At 39.7% G+C, this 21,097-nt stretch overlaps 1 protein-coding gene across 1 annotated transcript; it reads right to left on the reverse strand.

Annotated features, from left to right (window-relative positions):
• Positions 1-3,054: 3,054 nt before the first annotated feature.
• Positions 3,055-19,531, reverse strand: ces2b (carboxylesterase 2b). Its single transcript, XM_055037966.1, has 25 exons — positions 19,361-19,531; positions 11,483-11,675; positions 11,259-11,400; positions 10,870-11,003; positions 10,618-10,771; positions 10,434-10,538; positions 9,584-9,682; positions 9,335-9,478; positions 9,153-9,230; positions 8,920-9,067; positions 8,650-8,799; positions 7,772-7,844; positions 7,518-7,699; positions 7,211-7,403; positions 6,987-7,128; positions 6,040-6,173; positions 5,816-5,969; positions 5,627-5,731; positions 5,447-5,545; positions 5,209-5,352; positions 5,040-5,117; positions 4,337-4,484; positions 4,093-4,242; positions 3,929-4,001; positions 3,055-3,854 (listed from the first exon to the last, which is right to left on the reverse strand). Exons 1-25 carry the CDS (start codon positions 19,425-19,427, stop codon positions 3,668-3,670), a joined length of 3,276 nt encoding a protein of 1,091 aa, XP_054893941.1. The 5' UTR covers positions 19,428-19,531; the 3' UTR covers positions 3,055-3,667.
• Between the last annotated feature and the right edge of the window lie 1,566 nt (positions 19,532-21,097).

The following is a 21,097-nucleotide window of genomic DNA, read 5'->3' on the forward strand; positions in this document are numbered from 1 at the left end:
TTAAGCAAAATATAAATTAACTTAGACTATTCAAAAAGGTTTGTAAGTTACAAATTACTTGGAACAGAACCCGACAACATAAAGAATGCAAAAAGTAAAAATAATTGCAAAATCAGAGTATGCCAAGCTGTAAGGAAATTCAAGAGAATTCCCAGGAGGGAATTGTCTACCAGAATTACTCGAAAAATATCATGGCCAAGATAAGGACATTGTAAAAACATTTTAAGAAGTACATACAAACTCCAGTTTTAAATGACGACTTAATTTATGAAGTGAAAACCTACTCAAGCCAACCACTCATCCTTAAATCTCAGTTTCACCAGCCCCACCCAAATCCAGATTGTGAAATAGTTCTTCTGAAAAACAGATAGCTAGAAGTTCAGAGGGCTACAAAACCTAGGTAATATTTTAACTAAAAAAAAAAAAAAAAAAAGCCAGATTAAGGTCTGGTGAGAGATAATGTAAACAAAGGTGAAGACATTCTTGGGATAATGGTCTGTAAATTCAATTATTTGGACACACCAGAACAGAGAATATGGTTAGCATAAACCAAACCCAAAGTAATCTTAGTGAATGATGGAGGTGGAAGTGTCATGGTCGGTGAATGCTGTGCTGCAGGATGGCCTGTCCAGCTCACATTCACAGAATCCACTCTGACGTGTATCAGAGAGTCATTGAGTACGACCTGTCCATACGACAGATAAAATAAGTATTGAATACATAAAGGAAATTATGTACTTCAACTTTGAGCAAATCAATCTCAGCTGGTTCGATATTACTGATGGCCATTATGGCGTACGCTGCTTGACAGAATATGGGACTAGAAAACTTATGCAGCTGAGTATTTTGACTGAAAAACCAGCTGATGAAATGAGTGTGGATTGAAAAGATACATAAACACACATTTTTAAGACAACATTTCTTACAGGGAGCTTGGCATCAGGAGCTTTATTTGCAGAGCTGTAAATGTTGAGGTACAGACAGTCTTCTGAAAGCTCTGAGACTTCTCATATCAGCAAACCGAGTTTATTGGCAACATCCATACTTTGAACGCACCTGCAAAACAGATATTTTTTGTGAGCAAATGCTAAAAAGAACCTCCAGGTATAAACTTCCTCAAGCCGGAGCTAATGTGTCCTGCATGTTGGGTTGTTTGGTGGCGTCCCCCAGTCCTTGCCATCCCTCTGCAGGCTGAGGTGCGGCCAGTCTCAGGGTGGGGCCGAGGGGAGGCTTGGCAAAGGGGACGCCCAGGAAAGCATGGACGCCTGTCTCCTTCCCCTTCACGCTCACATACTGACCTTTCAGTCTGCCAAGCCTGGTTTGGACCTCTGGTCCTGTCAGGATTTTATGAACCAATCAGGACATTACAGCATTTCATTCCAAAGTTAAATAGCAAAATAAAAAAATCAATTGTTCTCACTGCTAATGTTGCTTTGTCATATTCAGACAATAACAACAAACAGTTCATTAAATTTCACTTCAGTTTATTTACACAACACCAAATCACAACAAATATCTCAAGACAATTTACTCAATCTTTTCAATTAAATCATAAATTACATTTTCAAAAGTTTCTATCTAAGGGAATCCAGTAAATTACATTCTATCCTTGACTTTTCAGCAATTACTAACTAGTATCAATATGGAGACTGAGGAGAGGAAAAACTCCTGTTTGACAGAACGAGACGTCCAGGAAACCCTGGCTGAGTACATATCATCCACCATGATTGTTTGGGGGTTATTGGAAATTAAATCAGCATTCTTAATATGTGAAATGAGGGAATATCTATGAGGTTTAACACCTCATCAACAGAATTACTCAGAAAACTGAAACAAATAGAGGAACAATTTCAGGCAATTGTTGTTAGTATGGGGCTCTTCTTGATCTGACAGCGTTCCATCTCCTGAACCTTTTACATGTCTTAAGCTCCTAAATGGTCAAACAAGAAATTATTCCTTGTGGTTTCCAGATCCAAATGAAAAAGCAGCAACAATCATGTATTTGGACAATAACCCAAACCTCTAGAGCCTAGGACAACCCATGAGGGCTGTTCACAAAATCAGTAATTTCATGGAGCTCTTAAATCCCCATTTCTCTTCAGTTTGCATTTGACTGTAGTGAAAATTTATAACTTTATTCTGTTACTGGGCTGCCGTTGTCTTTAAAGTATTTTATAGTTTCATCACTGTTTTTTTTTTTTGCTCTTTCTCGTCTATTTTGTTTGCCCTAAAAGGACTTCGGTGCAAGTATTGTTATCAAGTATGAAAATAAAAGTATAGAAATGAGAACACAATATTTACTTTTGAATTTCTGGGTGGCTTATTTCCTCAGAAGAACAGACTAAAGATATTCAGGATAGGCCATAGTTTCAAAGCTCTGAAATAAAACTTTTACAAACTGCAGCAGGATATATTTTTTTCTAACTCTATTTTCTATTGATTCTGTTCATTGGCTCCGTTATACTTTGAACTTTGGCTGCTGCACAGACAGAAAGAGCAAAACAAGGTATTACAACATTACAGTGTGTATTATAGGTTTAAATCTCAATGAAATTATTGAGACAAACCAATCAATTCAAGTGTGTATCTTGGAAATCTGCTCTGTGCAGCTCAGGTTAAACAATCTTTGTATTGAATATCTGCTCAACTGCAGATATTCAGTTGAGCAGTGCATGAAGTGTCCATGTAGGACATATCTCTGAACTTATACTTTTTAAAAACTAGAACTGAAATTATATACTGAAGCAACATAAGAATGGTCTGACTATGCCTCACTGTTATCCACCAACTCTTACGACACAAAGGTTGTAAATAAAGAGCGAGAATGGACAATGTCCAAAAACTCTATTTTCAGACATTTACTACTTGCCAATGTCCAAAAATAGATCAAGTAAAATCGATAGAGCATTCTTTCCTACTTCCACTTGAAGAGTGAAACATTTCATTAAAAGTAAGTTTAACATATTTGACACAAGCAGATCAACAGCTTGTGCATGACTTACCTTGCAAATCTGCAGTAATGCCAAGAAAAACAACAAACAGAAGACAGCCAACTTGTTTTATGTAGGTCCAGACGTAAAATCTGACAGTAGTGAAGGCAGTAGCAAAGTAACAAGAACTGCTGCTGCCTCCTACTGTCCTGGAGAGCTGTTTCTGGAGTACTTTATTACTGCTAGTTTATGCAAAAATTAACCATCTTTATTCAAAATTTCTGTACCACACTGGACTCTTCTATTTATTTATTTTTTCTATTATTGTAATTTTTGCATACTCATTTCTAACATTTGTATTTGTCATATATATCACAAAAGAAATCTCACATTTTTTTTTTTTTTAATTTCAGATTTAAGAAGAACAGAAATGCATTTTTCCCCACTTATTCACTCTCCTTGGAAGAGACTCTTTATTATGTCATTTACTCCCTCTTTCAACAAAGAAATGCTTTGATATAGATTTTGAATATTGTTTCCTAACTATCTTGCAGATCCTCTGAAGTAATGTATGTAAAAAGAAAATTTCTTACTCAAACATTGGCAAGGCTAACAGGTGTTCAAAGATGTCAACAATGTCTTCCAACATAAGACTACTTTCTTTCTTCATATCAAAAATAAGCTATTTAAATTTAACAACAGGAGGGGGTTAGAGGCAACTTCCATATCATGATGTACTACAGCTCGCTGTGCTGCACGTTCTCCTGAAACTTCTTGATCTTCTCTGGCAGAGTTTGGGTCACAAAGATGAACCGGTCCTTCTTGAGGGACTGACCAGACACCTGCTCTTTCAAATCGAGAGACATGTACCTTTCCTCCGCTCCATACTTGGGCCACTTGACAAGGCCATCGCCATTAGGTAACCTACAAGCAAACAAGGTTTTACACATTGTATTATCTGTGTGTACTTTGTATTTTGAATAATCAGTCATTCTTACCCTGTGCGAGCGAAGTTGCCCCAGTAGTTCATCATGATTCTGCTAAACTTTTCCTCCTCTTTGGGACATGCATCTAAATTAATTAGTAAACGTTGGTAATTAGAGTCATTAGGTAAAAATGCACAAATATATTAAATATCTGGGGGTAAGTTTGATGCACTTACCAGCTAATTTTACATGGGTAGTTGTGAAACAAAATCCCAGCACCGTTAAGATTTCATCCGAATGGTCACATTTAACAAAGCTCGGCCTTATTTTCTGCAGAATTGTGGAAGCGTGGTGATACTCATACAAGAACACATCGGCGCCTGCATCTGGTAGTGGTACATGCAAGTGTCAATGTTTGGGAAATACAACAATAGAAGATAATCTGTGAACAGATTCTAACAGCCTCGCATGAATAAATACCTCTGTGAGCATTTGCCGTTTTAATGGCTGGAATAGTAAAAAAGAAATCTCCGAGCAGCTCCGTATATCCGTCTCTGTTTCGGATGCGGTCTTCACCAGATCCGGTGTATTCCTTAACAATCAAGTCTCTGATGACGGCCTGCTCAGGCTGAAAGGAAAACAATTTATTAAAAAAAGCTGATTGTGCGAAGAAAAAAAAATGCCAAAGTATTCACATCCCTAATATTTCTTTATGTTATAAAACAACAAATTGTATGCATGTTTCATTGTCATTTACATGATCACCTCCCACAAAGCAGTACATAATTGGAGAAGGAAAACAGTGCATGGAATGTGTACCAATCTAGAGTCTAAATTACCAGCTTTGCTAATTTAAAACCCAAATTCCAACATGGCAATTTGTTTTGATCTAAACCTGGTCATTGTTCTCCTTGCACCTCTGCCACAATTTCAAGTCATCGGCGGCTTCTAACAAGATATCTTCTAGAAATATCATGAATTTAGCTCAATCGATCTGAACAGCTTCTCTGAACAGCTTCCTCACAATATGATTCTGCTACTACCAGAATCATATTGTGTCTGGCTATGTCTCAGCTATGTCAGGTCACTGAAGAGCATTAAAACTCATTAAAATAGATTTTTTTTTTAATGAAGGGGCTTAAGTATATTTGCAAGTTACCACAACAGACAACAAGAATCTTACAAGGGGGTAAAAGACAAACAGGGTGTTTCGGACCAGCTCTTGATCCATTCCTTCTGTCCAGTTTGGTGGAGCGTAGTGCTACAGAAAACAAGACTTAGAATTAGCATAATTTAAAAAAAAATAAAATAAAATTAGTGGTCTGAAATGCCCATAAACATTGAAAACTTACATCAGAAAGAACAAAACCTCCTTCATGATTATTAATGCCAGTCATAAATGGCACAGTGAGGAGTTTGTGCTTCTGGAACAGTTCAGGCACGGGCTCAGTCAGGAAGTGGCCATCAACATTTACAGGATATCTTAAACTTTGGTCCTTGAGAGCACAAAATGTGTTAAAAAAAAAAAGTGTGGAGGTTATGAAAAAACCTGTAGAAACTGAAGATTTTCTTTTTCTCCTAGCATCTCACCTTCCCTAATGCCAGAATAGTGTCACTGTCCAGGTTCCTCATGCATTCAGCAATCTTCTCTGTGCTCTCGAGGCTACATCCTGATGCGTTTGCAACTGCCTGAAGAAAGATACACTCATTTCTTTGGAATCAAGAAATTAAATCATAATACACAACTAAAGCAACAACACAAAATCTAACCTGCATAGCTGGGACAGGATCATCAGTAACAAGGACATCCATTGCAGCTGTACCACTCTCTGCAATGGCTCGGTGGATCAGACCATCAGACAGTGGAGACAGAAGCTGAAGATTTAAATGGTAGAGCAAATTAGAAAGTGTGTTGATGTTGGCAATGACAAAAAGAAATGTTTTCAGATGACTTCATACCAGGAGTGAAACACTAACACCACCAGCAGACTCTCCAAATACGGTGACCAAATCTGGGTTTCCTCCAAAGCTGTGAATGTTCTCCTTAACCCACTTCAGGGCTTGGATCTGGTCCAAAAGGCCAAAGTTTCCTGGCAAATGTTCATCTCCAGTGCTGTATAAAATAAAGTGTTTCTTAAATGCAATCCTGGTGTGTTCCAATCATGCTTCAGTAACGCATTTACCTGAGAAAGCCCAGAGCTCCCAATCGATACTGGATCAGAACCACAACAACATCCTGGTATGCAGCCAGAGCAGAACCATCATACCCTGATGCGGATCCAAGAATAAAGCCTCCACCGTGGATCCACACCATGACCTGAGAAAGAAGTCAAACTCATTTGTTGGGCAATTTGCCAATTTTTAATATTCCAGAGCATAAGCAGATATATCTCAAAGCAGAAAACAATTAAAACGGTGACATATTTCAGCAATTCAAACAGTGTTTTGCTCTATACAGATTTATTCTGTTTTTCCTTCTGCTTAAATGTTACAAAACATAAAACAACAAACTTTTCTAAATACAAAGAGTAGTTAATAAAGAAGCTATTGTAGCCTTGGTAAGAAGGGAACTTCCTCAGTCAACCTAAAATCTGGTGTTGCCACCTTTAGCCTTTCTCATGACTAGAAACATGACATGGTCATTTCATGGAAAATCTATTACGGAAGTCTGTGCTTTGACTATGCCACTCCCAAACCTTCTTACTTTTGGGTCATTCATAGGTGGGATTGCTGATGTGCTCTGGATAATTTTTCCTGCTCCATAACCTATGAGTGTTTGACCTTAAGGTCACCAACATATGGCCATATAAAGGCCATTTGCCTGAAAATATTAGAGTGCTTCAAGTCTCTTTCTACTGACAGGTTTTATAAGAATGTCTTCAATATGAAAATATTATTTTCATTGTACTTATTAAGATCTTTACAAAGTCTACAACTGAGGAGGTTGGAACCACCAATATGCATGTTGTTTAGATAAATGGGGTGAAGCCACATCACAGTTTAGAGCAGAACAAAAATTCCTTTTCTTTAACCCAAACCAACTTTAAAACATGCTCCATTCATGTTCCTCAGAATCTGAAACTTGAGACTTTTGAATTAAATGTTTGAAGTTTAAGCAAAGGTTTCTTACAGGGAGCCTGGCATCAGGAGCTCTGTTTGCAGGGGTGTAAATGTTGAGGTACAGACAGTCTTCAGAAATATCTGGGATTTCTACTATTAAGCCTTTCAGTTTTTCAAGCAGCTCGTTAAGGAAGTCCATATTTTGAATGCACCTATGAAAAAAAAGGAAATTCTGGTAAATAAGAACTGCACAGAACATCCAGGTCTAGTGGATCCTAAAAGAAAAGTACATACATGTTGGGTTGCTTTGTGGCGTCCCTCAGTCCCTGCCATCCCTCTGCAGGCTGAGGTGCGGCCAGTCTCAGGGTGGAGCCAAGCGGAGGCTTAGCAAAGGGGACGCCCAAGAAGACGTGGACACCGTTCTCCTTCCCCTTCACACTCACATACTGACCTTTCAGTCTGCCAAGCTTTGTTTGGACCTCAGGTGCTGTTAGGATTTAGGAAATTAATCAGAATTATGATTTAACACTTTTGCTTTAATTATTGTTTGATCATAAAATCTCAGATTATACACAAAGAAGAATAAAAGATAAAGGTATACATTTATTGTTCTCCACATCCTTTCTATGCTGCTGTATCTTTTTTTGCAGAGTCTGAGTCATAAAGATGAACCGGTCCTTCCGAAGTGACTGCACTGGTACCTGCTCCTTTAAATCAATAGACAGATACTTTTCTTCTGCTCCATATTTAGGCCAGTTGACAAGGCCATTTCCATTGGGGGACCTACAAACAAATAACATCTTAAACTTTCCATGATCTGTGCATTCTACCCTTTTAGTAAACAGTCACTCTTACCCTGTGCGAGCAAAGTTGCCCCAGTAGCTCATCATGATCTTGCTCAACACGTTTTCCTCTTCAGGGCATGGATCTAAATTGACAATGAACCAGTGAAACCGTTTGGCGCTTCAAATATTTTGTTGTTCTTATAAATGGCAAACTCCACAAATTTCTGTAATAGATTGTAAATATAAATATACAGACTGTTCACCAGAGGTCAGTCAAAAGCAATATTTTGGACCAGTTTTCAGTTCCTTAGGTTCTCTCTGCCTTCTGGCCCTCAGCCATTGACTTCACAGATGCTGTCTAGTGAGGAAGTCTGATGCTGGAAAGCTGTTGGACATTTGGCTTTTCCTTTCTTGGAACTTAAAACTAAACTATAAGCAATTTTTAAAAAATGTCTTTACTTCATGTCAAAGTGCATGTTTTTTCTTCTCTTTGCAGCTCTTCCGTGAAAACCAGGGTTTATCAGAATACGTTATGCCACACAAAGACTGAAAAGATTACTGTTATTCTTTTAAGCCCTTTCATTTCTACTTTTGATGGAAGAAACCCTTTCAAAATTAAATATCACTCGAATGTCTCTGTCTGGTGTAATGTATTCATTTAAGGTCTTACATAGTAAAAAAACAAATAAATGGCATCCCCATGCATTTAAATGCACATGAACATCTTTTCTGAAATTCATATTCATTACATTTAAACAATCTTAAAAATTAAATCTGTAGAACAGAAACATGAGGATTTTTCAACACCATTTGTTAGAATAGTAAAATACTTTATGTCTTTCTATGCATGGATATGTTCAAGATAAGTTTGTGTGCATTTTATATTAGACGACCACACCAGTCTTTCTGAGGCTGACACATTCTCTACGGAGGCTCAGTTGAACTTACCAGTTAGCTTCACATGGGTCGTTGTGAAGCAGAATCCAAGCACAGAGAAGATCTCATCTGCATGGTCACTTTTAACAAAGCTGGGCCTTTTTTTCTGAAGGAACTTGGGAGCGTGCTGATACTCATACAAGTACACAGCGGCGCCCGCATCTGGTGGGGCATAATTTGGTGTGATATTTGTTTTGAAAGAAAACAAAAACAAACAAAACAACTTCAACTATATTAAGTGTCCCATACTGGGTTCATTTGTATTTGCCTTAAAGAAAATACCTCTATGCGCATTTGCTGTCTTAATGACTGGAATGTTAAAAAATAAATCTCCAATCAGCTCAGTCATTCCGTCTCTGTTTCTGATGCGGTCTTCACCACCTCCAATATATTTGTTCAAAATGAACTCTCTGACAGGTTCATCTTCAGGCTGAAAAGAGCAGGAAAGTGTGTCAGAAACCTTTGATAATGTAAACTAAATATGCCATTGAAATATAAGACAATGAGAGTCTCACCAGTGGGTAGAAGAAAAGCATCATGTTTGCCACCTGCTCTCGGTCCATTCCTTCTGTCCAGTTTGCAGGAGAAAGTTCCTAAAGAAATAAAACAAAACTTAAGCACTTGAGGCCTTTGTGATTCCAACACTAAAGAAATCCTTGTTAGTGATCTAAAATATGACCAACATCTTATAACTTACATTAGGAATGATAAATCCCCCTTCATGATTATTAACACCAGTCATGAAAGGTAGAGTGAGGAGTTCATCCTTCTGGAGCAGCTCATGCGCAGGTTTGGTCAGGAAGTGCCCATCAATATTTACAGAAAATCTCAAATTTGGATCCTTGAGAGAATAAAATGTGTAGAAAAGATTATCTGAAGAAAAAAAAAAACAAAACAAAGATTCTATAACCATAGAAAGGTTTTACTGTTTTCACCAACATCTCACCTTCCCCAATGTCAATATGGTATCAATACCAAGGTTCCTCATGCATTTAGCAATCTTCTCTGAGCTTTCGAGGCTACAGCCCGATGCATTGGCAGCAGCCTGAGGAAAGATGCACTTTAGTTTGTCATCAACAACACATCATGTGATCAACTGATATTTCTGTTAAAAACCCAATATTCACATACAAAAAACAATAAAAACACACTGCCTCTCCACTGAATGAACAAAATGTCATTTGTTAATTTTTTTCTCAACTTCTTCAAAGTCTGAAGTTGTTATGCATTTCCTGAACATTTGGCACAGCTGTTTAATATGCAATATCGCTGGTCAATCACTACACGTTTCTATGACGGTGAGATCAGTGCTTTGCGAGATCAGCGTCAAAACATTTACTCAGATGACCCTAAGCTGCTTTTGAACTAACCTGGCGGTATGTTCAGGGTCAGAATCCATTTGGAAGAACTGTTTGATTGAAGTAAATTTAGTTTCTTTGGTATTTACAGAAAGATTATGCACATTTCTACAGTTCTGTTATTTGTGAAATGTTCTTCCATTATCTGTTGGGGTAGCATTATCAGAGCCAGTGCTTTTAAAAAAAAGTTCAACTAATAAAGAAGGCTGATTTTGTTCTGGGAACTGATCTGAAACCTATGGAGATGATTGTAGAAGGATTCTACATTCTTATTATTATTTAGCAAACAAAAGCTATTTTGGTCATTTCAATTGAGCTAAAACCAAAAAAAAAAAAGGTTTCATTTAGTATCAGACAGTGAAGGGGAGAAAAAGAGATATTATCCTTTTATACAATGCATATTGACACTTGGTTTTCCTGTAAAAACTAACAACTAACCTGCATTGCTGGAACAGGATAATACGTAAAAACTGCATCCATTGAAGCTGTGCCACTCTCAGCAATGGCATGTTGAAACAGACCATGAGACAACGGAGACAGGAGCTGAGGATGTAAATTGCTCTACCATTAAAACAAGGATTTGTTTGCAAAAACAACATTTTCTCTCCAGATGATTTCGTACCAGAAGGGACACGCTAACTCCACCTGCAGACTCCCCAAATATGGTGACCAAATCCTGTTTTCCGCCAAAGTTGTGAATGTGCTCCTTGACCCACTTCAGGGCTTGAATCTGGTCCAAAAGACCAAAGTTCCCAGACACATGCTCATCTCCAGTGCTGCATTAAACACAATGTGGCAGAATGTGCTTTGATCAAAGCAAAAGTAGCAAGGAATAATAATTTCATGCGGTCTCATGTTTTAAATATGCATTTACCTGAAAAAGCCCAGAAGGCCCAGTCGATACTGGATCAGAACCACAACCACATCTTGGTAGGCAGCCAGAGCAGAACCATCAAACATTGAAGCAGACCCAATGGCAAAGCCTCCACCATGGATCCACACCATGACCTGGATATATACAATATATGGAAATATTTAAATCCAGTTTTGTGATTCAAGGCAGTTGGAAAAGTTATCTAGTTTTTAAATTTTTATACTATCTAGGTGGAATGTCTTTAACAATATTAAAACTCTGGAGTAGAAAAGTAAAACTTAATCCAGTCACTTGTTTGCCCACCTCTTCACGTTTATCTCAACCAATTTGAAGCCGATTCTTAATGACCTAACCACAGACACATGCACGCCAGACCAAAGGTTTCTTACAGGGAGCCTGGCATCAGGAGCTCTGTTTGCAGGGGTGTAAATGTTGAGGTACAGACAGTCTTCAGAAATATCTGGGATTTCTATTTTCATTCCATCGAGTTTTTCAAGCAAACGGCTGACAAAGTCCATATCTTGAATGCACCTGCAAAATATACATTTTCTCAATAATCACTATGACAGACCTTGCAAGTCTAGAGGTTCCTAAATAGAAACATGTGTCCTACATGTTGGGTTGCTTTGTGGCGTCTCTCAGTCCTTGCCATCCCTCTGCAGGCTGAGGTGCGGCCAGTCTCAGGGTGGGCCCGACAGGAGGCTTGGCAAAGGGGACGCCCAGAAAGGCGTGGACACCGGTCTCCTTCCCCTTTACGCTCACATACTGACCTTTCAGTCTGCCAAGCCTGGTTTGGACCTCGGGTGCTGTTAGGATTTAAAAAAAATAATAATCAAAAATCCGAGTCATTATTTAATAGTTTATTACAATTTTGCTTTTCAAATTAATCCTTAGATTTCTGGTTGTTTCCTTTTATCATATTTAAAGAACAGACATCATCATTTTTTACAGGAGATCCCCATGTTTCTGTTGAAACTGACAGTTATTCCATGTCTGGAATAGTGAAATATGCAAAACACTGTTCAGGAAAATAGAAAAAAGGGGTGATAACAAGGCAGTTTGGGAATGCATCCAAATGTGATAGCAAGTGTAGAAAAATAGAAGTTTCCACCTTAAATATAAGTTCACATCTTAATTTATTTAGGAGGAGGTCAGGTAAACTGCTTGTTGGATTCACTCCTTCTCCGTTCCGTTAGAGGGCGCTGTAGTGGCTTCGCGTCAGTTAAGGGAGAGAAGAAACTTACGGCAGAAAAAGTAACGGCACAGAGATCGATCGCCGTTAGCTAACGGTATTATTGACTACAAACGGATATTTAATCGACGTTTTTGAGTGTTGCCCAACGTGGTGAGTTACATCAATGTTGTAAGCTGTCGGAGATTAGTTCTCGTTGTTACTAAATATTGATATTGTTTTATTTTTTATTTACAGTTTAACCGGCATGTCCGTGTAAAGCACGAGGCAATAAAACAAATAACAACAACAAAAACAACGACTACCTTATGTTCTTTGTAACATTAAGTTAAACACGGCGGCATCATGTCTGAAACTAAAGAATCCGCGGGAGAAATAGACATTGCTGCGCTAAAGAGGAAGAGAGGACAAGCTAAAGCAGCCGTAACTAAGATGATGACGTCAGCGAACAAAAAATTAGAGAAAACAAGCCAGAAGAATTGAAGTCAGTGCTAGAGAGCCTCGACTTAGCCCTTGCACATCTTCAGGAGGTACATAAATGTTATCATTCTCGGCTCACTGATGACATCGACAGAGAAGAGTCTGATGCTTATGAGAGACTTATTATAATGAACGTTCACGATGTGCGTCATGAAGCTCTAGCCTGGCTGCAAGAAAAAGAAGAAGATGGAGCTAGTGTGCATTCATATGTTGATGATGAGCTAGATGTTACTACACAAGCCATGTTCAGCGAGCCTCCAGCTGATATAAATGATGAAGATTCCGCAGCAGCAGAACTAGAGAAAATCCAAGCCCTAAGAAAAGAAAGAGAAGGAACTTTGAGCTGTTGCTTAGACGTAACAAAGAGGAATTTGAGTTGGAACTTCAGCGACTACATCACAAAGCTGAGCTGGATGCACAGATGCAACACAATCAGCAAAAGATGCAAGCCTTCACAGCAGATCTCCATTCTACGCCGAAAATTGGCAAAATTCCTACGACACAACAACCCTCGCCATTCCAGATGGCAGATGATTCGATTTCACAACTGCTAGAGTTCTCAAGGCAGCATTATCAAGCACAAGTTGACACTCTCAGGCTCCCCACCAACTCTAATCAAGTTTGACGGTGAACCCCTTCAGTATTGGAAGTTCATGAGGCTTTTCACCACTATGGTGGACAAAGAGTCTATTTCTGCTGAAGAAAAGTTAACTCGTCTGCACCAGTACACAGAAGGGAAGGCTCGAGATGCTATTAGTCACTGTCTGTACAATTCTGATCCCAACGCAGGTTTCAAAGAAGCACTAGACCGACTAAAATCAAGATTTGGAAATCCTCATTCCATTTCTCAAGCTTAGGTTGAAAAGGCTTTGAACTTTAAAAAGATAAGAGACAATCTGCAACTCAGAGACTTCGCAGACCTGCTGAGAGGCTGTAAAGACACGCTTGCTGCCATGAAATGTGAGGAAGAGCTCAGCGGCCGCCGCACATTATTTGAGATAATTAGCAAGCTACCATCAGATCTCAGGGCCAAGTGGCTAAATAAAAACTACGACATCACAAAGGAAGGACGTCTACCGAAACTTAATGACATCGTGAACTTTGTGGAGACAGAAGCTGAAAAGAGATCTGATCCAGTCTTTGGTGGGCTAATTGGCTTCAAGAAATATGAGAAACCAAACAACTTTACATCACCTACCAAAGTCTCAAAGAAACATCGTCAAAGCTACCCCACCACTGTCAAAGCTGCTGCAGTCTGTGAAAGTAAGTCTGTACGCACCAAACAGCCAGCTTATTTAAAATGTCTTAAATGCTCAGAACAGCATTTCTTAAACCAGTGCCCAGGCTTCCGATCACTAACGGTGCCAGAGCGCCTGGTGTTTGTTCAAGAAAAAAACCTGTGTCAAAACTGTTTCATGATTGGACACAGTGCTGAGATTTGCACGCGCAACTGGGTGTGCAACGTGCCTGGCTGTGGACAGAAACACAACAAATGGCTGCATCCTAACCACACTAACAGACAGGAGACAGCAGCAGGCCAGGACAGCACTGATGACACTAAAACTACCCAAAGAACGCAACCTAGCAGATCACCTAATGTCACATGTGGATTCGCTGGAGCTGCAAATGGTAAAGTTTGTTTACCTATAGTTCCTGTGGTCGTTAGGGGTAAAGCTACAAACATCAGTTCTGTTACATATGCATTACTCGATCCTAGCGCCAATACCAGTTTAGTGTCAGAAGAGCTGACCAAGAAGCTAAAGGTCAAAGGCAAGCCTGCAAGATTAGACCTTGACACGGTAGGAGGAAGCCAAGAAGGCTTATTCACTCAAAGTGTGGATCTTGAGATTGACTCTGCATGATGGCAGCACCTACACACTTAATGGTGTGAGAACACTTAAGAAATTAAACATTGGACTTAGCTGTCTTGCGACACCAGACGAGGCAGCCAGGTGGGATCACCTAGCAGATATCCCTATTCCCAGCATCAAGTCCAACGATGTGCACCTTGTCATTGGACAAGATGCTCCTCGTCTCCTTAGAGCTGAAGAGTACCGCGTAGGAGGTGATAATGACCCTTACGCTAGCAGAACAGTACTCGGCTGGGCCATCAATGGTCCCATTGATCACAAAGAAGTTAGGAAGGTTAAGACTTACTTCCTCAAGTCAGATCAAAATCTACAAAACAGGTGGAAAGGTTTTGGAAAATTGACGACCCTGCTCCAGAGAACAATCTGTCAATAAATGACCACAAGGTGATTAAACTGTGGAAAACTCAGTTACCAAAGATGGCTCACATTATAACTTAGACATACCTTTTAAGAACAAAGCAGTGACACTGCCTAACAATATCAACTTAGCGACACGGAGACTACAACTACTGGAACGCAGATTAACAAAGGACCCAAACCTGAAAGACAAGTATGTTAAAGCAATGAAGTCAACTATTGATAAAGATATGCAGAAGAAGTCCCAGCTTTGTCGCCTGATCACAATGAGGGCAAAGTTTGGTACCTCCCACATCACGCAGTAACTCATCCTCGCAAGCCTGAAAAGGTGCGAGTCGTTTTTGACTGCGCAGCAAAGTATGACGGAGTATCTCTCAATGATGTCGTCCATCAGGGCCCAGATCTAACAAACAAATTAATAAACGTGTTGATCCGTTTCCGACAAGGTCCAGTTGCTGTAATGGTAGACATTGAGGGCATGTTCAATCAGATACATGTAACTCCAGAACACAGAAATGTGCTAAGATTCCTCTGGTGGAAGGACCACAATCCTAATAATGAGGTAGTTACTTACCGGATGACATCCCACCTTTTTGGTGGAGTGTGGTCTCCAAGTGCAGCAAGTTTTGCATTAAAGAAGTGTGCATCAGATCACGCACATCTGTACGATGCAGATACCATCTCCACTGTAGAAAGAAACTTCTACGTAGATGATTGCCTGAAATCCTCAGACTCACCTCAACAGGCCATCCGTCTAGCGGCACAGCTGATCGACCTACTCATGCATGGTGGGTTTCGCCTGACAAAATGGACTAGCAATTCAACTGAGGTTCTACAGTCTATCCCGCCTGAGGAGCATGCAAATCAACTACCATTGTTGGACCTGGATGGAGATTCGTCTTTGGAGAGAGCTCTGGGAGTGTTTTGGGACATAGCAGATGACTGCATCACCTTCATCATCAAGGTCAGGAACAAACCCAACACAAAAAGAGGCATGCTAAGCACAATAAGCTCAGTTTATGATCCCCTGGGGTTAGTTGGCCCATTGATTTTACGGGGAAAGGCACTGTTCCAGGCGCTATGTCGCTTGAAGCTAAGTTGGGATGAAGCTATCCCAAATGACATTGCTGAGCAATGGGGCCGGTGGTTAGATGACCTACCAAAACTCTGCAGACTGCGGGTGCCCCGATGTCTCAGACCTGAAGGTTTCACTGCAGCTTCAGTCACCATGCAACTTCATCACTTCTGTGATGCTTCAGAGTTAGGTTATGGTGCTGTTAGCTACCTTAGGGTTGTAAGCAACGATAACATCTACTGTAATATCGTTCTCTCTAGGAATAGGTTGGCTCCTGTTAAACCAAGCACTATTCCAAGATTAGAACTGGCAGCCGCTGTAGTAGCAGTACAGCTTGATCAACAAATCCATCAAAGCTTTGAGCTACCCCTTCTAGATTCTGTCTTCTGGACAGACAGCACTATTGTCCTACATTACATCAGAAACGAAGAGAAACGGTACCAAACCTTTGTTGCAAATAGAGTTTCACAAATCCGTGAAGTCTCACAAGCCTCACAATGGAACATGTTTGCACAGAACTAAACCCTGCAGATGATGTTTCAAGGGGACTATCTGCTGAGGAACTTACAAACAGTGAGCGTTGGCTCAAAGGCCCTGCCTTCCTGTGGCAAGAAGAAGAATTATGGCCTTGCCAGCCTGATCTAGGAAGCTTACCTCCGGAAGCAGAGGTAAAGTCAAGTCAGACATATGCAATGTCTTCTAAGCTCACCATTCAATCAGCAATTGACTGTTTCATTCAGAGGTATTCCTCCTGGTACAAACTCAAACGAGCTATTGTACTGATCCTACGAGCTAAGAATATCCTTCTGAAGAAGTATGAACTCAAGCTAAGTGATCCAATAACACCAAATGAAATGAAACTGGCAGAGATTTCCATCATTGAATACGCTCAGTGCATCCACTTGACTGGTCCAATGAAAGGAGAAAGCATCAAGAAGTTAGCTCCAGTACGACTCAGTGATGGATTACTCCGTGTCGGAGGAAGACTCACCAATGCTCCAATAACTGAAGCGGAAAAACACCCTGCAATTTTGCCTCAAAACCACCATATTACCAAACTTATCATTTGGCATTTCACAAGCTCACAGGTCATTCGGAGTTGAAAGGGTGCTTGCTGATATCAGACAATTCTTTTGGATTGTCAGAGGCCGCGCATCTGTGAAGCAAGTCCTAGCACAGTGTGTACCTTGCAAAAGACAAAAGGCTCCAATCAGTACTCAGTACATGGCTGATTTGCCCCTTGATCGTGTGACTCCATGTAAGCCGCCTTTCGCTCACGTCGGAATTGATTACTTTGGACCCATTACCATCAAAAGAGTACGGAGTGAGGTGAAGAGATATGGATGTCTATTCACTTGCCTAACTACCAGAGCTGTCCACTTGGAGGTGGCACACAGCTTGGACACAGAATCATTTATCAACGCTCTTCAGCGATTCATGGCTCGTCGTGGGACACCCCAACTGATACGTTCGGACAATGGGACGAACTTTGTTGGTGCTCGTCATGAACTGCGGAAGGCTCTGGAAGGATGGAACCAGCAGAGGATCGAGGATCATCTACTCCAGCGAGAAACTCAATGGAAGTTTAATCCTCCCGCCGCCTCGCATATGGGGGGTGTATGGGAGAGACAAATTCGTTCTGTGCGCTCAATTCTCATGAGCATTGCAGGACAACAGACTCTGGATGATGAAGGACTAATGACACTATTCTGTATCATTGAAAACATCGTCAATGGGAGACCACTAACAAACCTTTGACCCCCAATGACTTGCTTCTGCTGAGATCAGAGTGTGCTCTGCCTCCTGGTCATTTTGTAAAGCAAGATCTGTATCGTCGACGCTGGCGCCAAATCCAGTACTTGGCATACATTTTCTGGGTTCGGTGGGTAAAGGAGTACCTACCCAGCCTGCAACAACGGCAGAAGTGGAACCACCATTCCAGAAACTATCAAATCGGAGATCTTGTGCTGATTCTGCACGAATGCGCTCCTCGCAATCAGTGGCCTCTTGGTTTGGTTACTGATGTCAACATCGGAGCTGATGGTTTGGTGAGATCAGTGCAAGTGAAGACTCAGAGAGGCATTTATACCCGTCCAATACACAAGTTGTGTTTGTTAGAAGGAAATATGGACAAGTAGATTTACTTACCTTCAGAGTGTTTGAGTTTTCTATATGTTAAAGATAATTTTCACTCTATCTTATGTTTATGATTACTGTAACAAGTAGTCTTTAAAAAAAAAAAAACTTCCTTTCAGAAAAGTTTGTTATTGCGAAGTGGATATTACATAGTCATATACAGTTGTTAAGTTTAACTTGTCGTTCACCAATTTTCTGAGATGAACATCTGTAGAGTTCATCGGGGCCGGGATGTTGGATTCACTCCTTCTCCGTTCCGTTAGAGGGCGCTGTAGTGGCTTCGCGTCAGTTAAGGGAGAGAAGAAACTTACGGCAGAAAAAGTAACGGCACAGAGATCGCCGTTAGCCGCAGCTAACGGTATTATTGACTACAAACGGATATTTAATCGACGTTTTTGAGTGTTGCCCAACGTGGTGAGTTACATCAATGTTGTAAGCTGTCGGAGATTAGTTCTCGTTGTTACTAAATATTGATGTATTGTTTTATTTTTTATTTACAGTTTAACCGGCATGTCCGTGTAAAGCACGAGGCAATAAAACAAATAACAACAACAAAAACAACGACTACCTTATGTTCTTTGTAACACTGCTATCTGAGTGGAGTAACTAACCAGCACTCAGAAGAGGGATTTTGAAAAATGCTCTGTGGTGAGCAACCTCTCTGTAACAATCCATCCAGTTGGGAGGATCATCTGTGACAAATGTAAATAGAAGCATGAAATTTGAGGTCCCTTTCGGACTAAAAGTTGTTTATGCTCAGGACAGACGTTACTAGTTCTACTGTCACAACTTCATCCCCAAAATTAAATAAATAAATAAAAACAAAGGACTTCAAATCAGTCAAATCAAATGGTAAAATGTCTGGTTTATGGTGTGTGGTTAATTTGCATGATTTTTCTGCAGACCTTCTGATTTTTTAAATTTCAAATCTACACCTGTGGCGCTTTTTTTTTTTTTTACCTTTTTTTTGTTTGTTTTAGACCAGATAGCTTTTGCTGATCTAAATATATGCAGGATTATATAAACTTAACACTGACAAATATGAATGAAGTCTATGTAATCAGGTTTGTTGCGCAATGAGAGGGGCTCCCCCAAGCCGCTAATCATGCAACTGTGTCTGTCATAAAGTAATCTGTCACCCTTGGACACACCGCGGCAGTAGGCAAAAGGTAAAAACGGACAACAATCAGAACAGAGGTTAAATCAAATCAAATCAGTATTAAGTTCACTGCTGCCGTGAAATGACACTGTGCGTGCAAAATCACTTCTTTCACAACTTTTGACTTGCTACAGCTCGACAGGGAGGCAACCTTTAATCGTACCCTCGGTACAGGCTTGAAGAGAGGAGCAAAGAAGAGAGGAAAACAGTCTGCGTCTTACCTTGTAGATCCGCGGCGGCGCTTAAAAACAGAACGGACAAAACGAACAGGAAAATACGGAACTTCATGATCTGGAAGTTCACTGCGAGGCCACAGACTGCAGAGTGGAGCAAAGAAAAGCCACCGCCTCCTGCGGACCTTGACGGGAGGCTCTGAGAGGTTCAGAGCTGAATATGTGCAATTTACCTGCACAAATTGTCACGTGACTGACATCACACAACCAACAGATCAAAGTCGATCAGGTCAATAGTCAATAAGGTCATATTTGCTTCCTCTGAAGCAAATATGGAAGCGGAAGAAAGACAATAAAAGCCTGACATTAATACCAAGAACTAACAGTAAGTTTAAATATGTGAATGGTGTCGTTTGACTAATTGCAATTTTTGTCCAACAACCAATGGGAAGATAAATATGAATCGACTTAAGTATTATAATCGAGGTGTCTTCTTTGAAAACTTAAATACTGATTTTTTTTTCTTTTTTTGTACACCAAACAGAAAAAAAAATCACATTAACATCATTTTTGCACTATAACTAATTAAATTGAAAACATTATTTTTAGTCATAATATTTCTATATTTCCTGCTTATATATTTAAATGTATAAAATGTATTAAAGTATCAGGAAACACATAAGGATTGATTATAGCGAAGCTTATATTTGCAAAAGAATAATGAAACATAAAAAAAATGTACAAAACTTCACAAACATCTGATAACATTGGCAATAATGATAAACATCAAGGATAACGTCAAGCATTATCCTTGCTTAAATAAAAAATCGGGGACAACTTTAAATATCTTAGGTATTAAACGCTAAACAAATGAGATAAACTTAAACATTCAGTGAATAATTTAAACATCCTGTTTTCAAATGGTAATTAATGTGCAAATATACTTAAAGTTTAGCAGTAAATGCTAGTCAAAGAGATTTTAATAAAGTGCAAAGGTGCTCATAAAGTGTCTGTACAAGTTAGCTCAATAAAACATGGTGGCAGTGATGACGACCTCTGTCCCATATGGGACAGTTGCTGCCATCTGACTCAAATGATGGGTGGGACTCTGTTCATTTACAAACCAGTGACAAATCTATCCATCTGTTCTGTAGAGGATTACGCTTTAATCAACTGCCCAACCTTTTAAAAACAAAATATGTCTTCAGATATTTTTTTTTTCTCCTAATCATGACTTTTAAACCTGTTTGTCCTGTTCTGTGTTGGTCTTGTTTCAACATTTATTGCCTTTTCTTAGCCATGTTATTGAGCAATATAACGTTCTCATGAAATGCATTTTAGAATATTTGCTTCATTTTTTTTTGGTGCTGTATGGTGTTTATTTTTACCATTTTGCCTGGGAGAAAGAAATATGCTCACCTTGATATAACTGTAGGTCACACCTATCCACATTAGACAAATAGCTGCCTGAGAGTGCTAAAGTCCAAAAGGAATTGAGTGATAAAACAGTAATAATTATGTCAACAGTGTATGGGGCAAAATTTTACCCATGACAGTATAGTACCTGCTGTTTGGCAAATAGTTTTTGAAACACAGAGCCAATATAGCTAGTATAAAATATCATTGTGACTTAAAATACAAAACTTGCAAAGATGAACCTCCTTAGTATCGCAATGCATTTGGGTTGCATGTGTTGCAAAGTCAATGACAAAAGGTTCTGAACTCCTATAAAACAGCTTGTAGAAGAGTGACTTGGGGACATTGTATCTCTGTCAGGATCTGTTT

The sequence above is a fragment of the Poeciliopsis prolifica genome, unplaced genomic scaffold, assembly GCF_027474105.1.
Source record: "Poeciliopsis prolifica strain line A6 unplaced genomic scaffold, Auburn_PproV2 SCAFFOLD001, whole genome shotgun sequence".
Lineage (NCBI taxonomy): Eukaryota > Metazoa > Chordata > Actinopteri > Cyprinodontiformes > Poeciliidae > Poeciliopsis > Poeciliopsis prolifica.

Excerpts from the sequence above, each read along its gene's own strand:
- ces2b (XM_055037966.1), bottom strand. The coding sequence starts at position 19,427 with ATGAAGTTCCGTATTTTCCTGTTCGTTTTGTCCGTTCTGTTTTTAAGC. Across the intron at positions 9,231-9,334 it reads GGGGATTTATCATTCCTAAT|GAACTTTCTCCTGCAAACTG; the intron begins GTAAGTTATAAG and ends TTATTTCTTTAG. Across the intron at positions 5,970-6,039 it reads GGAGCTCTGGGCTTTCTCAG|CACTGGAGATGAACATTTGC; the intron begins GTAAATGCGTTA and ends TATTTTATACAG.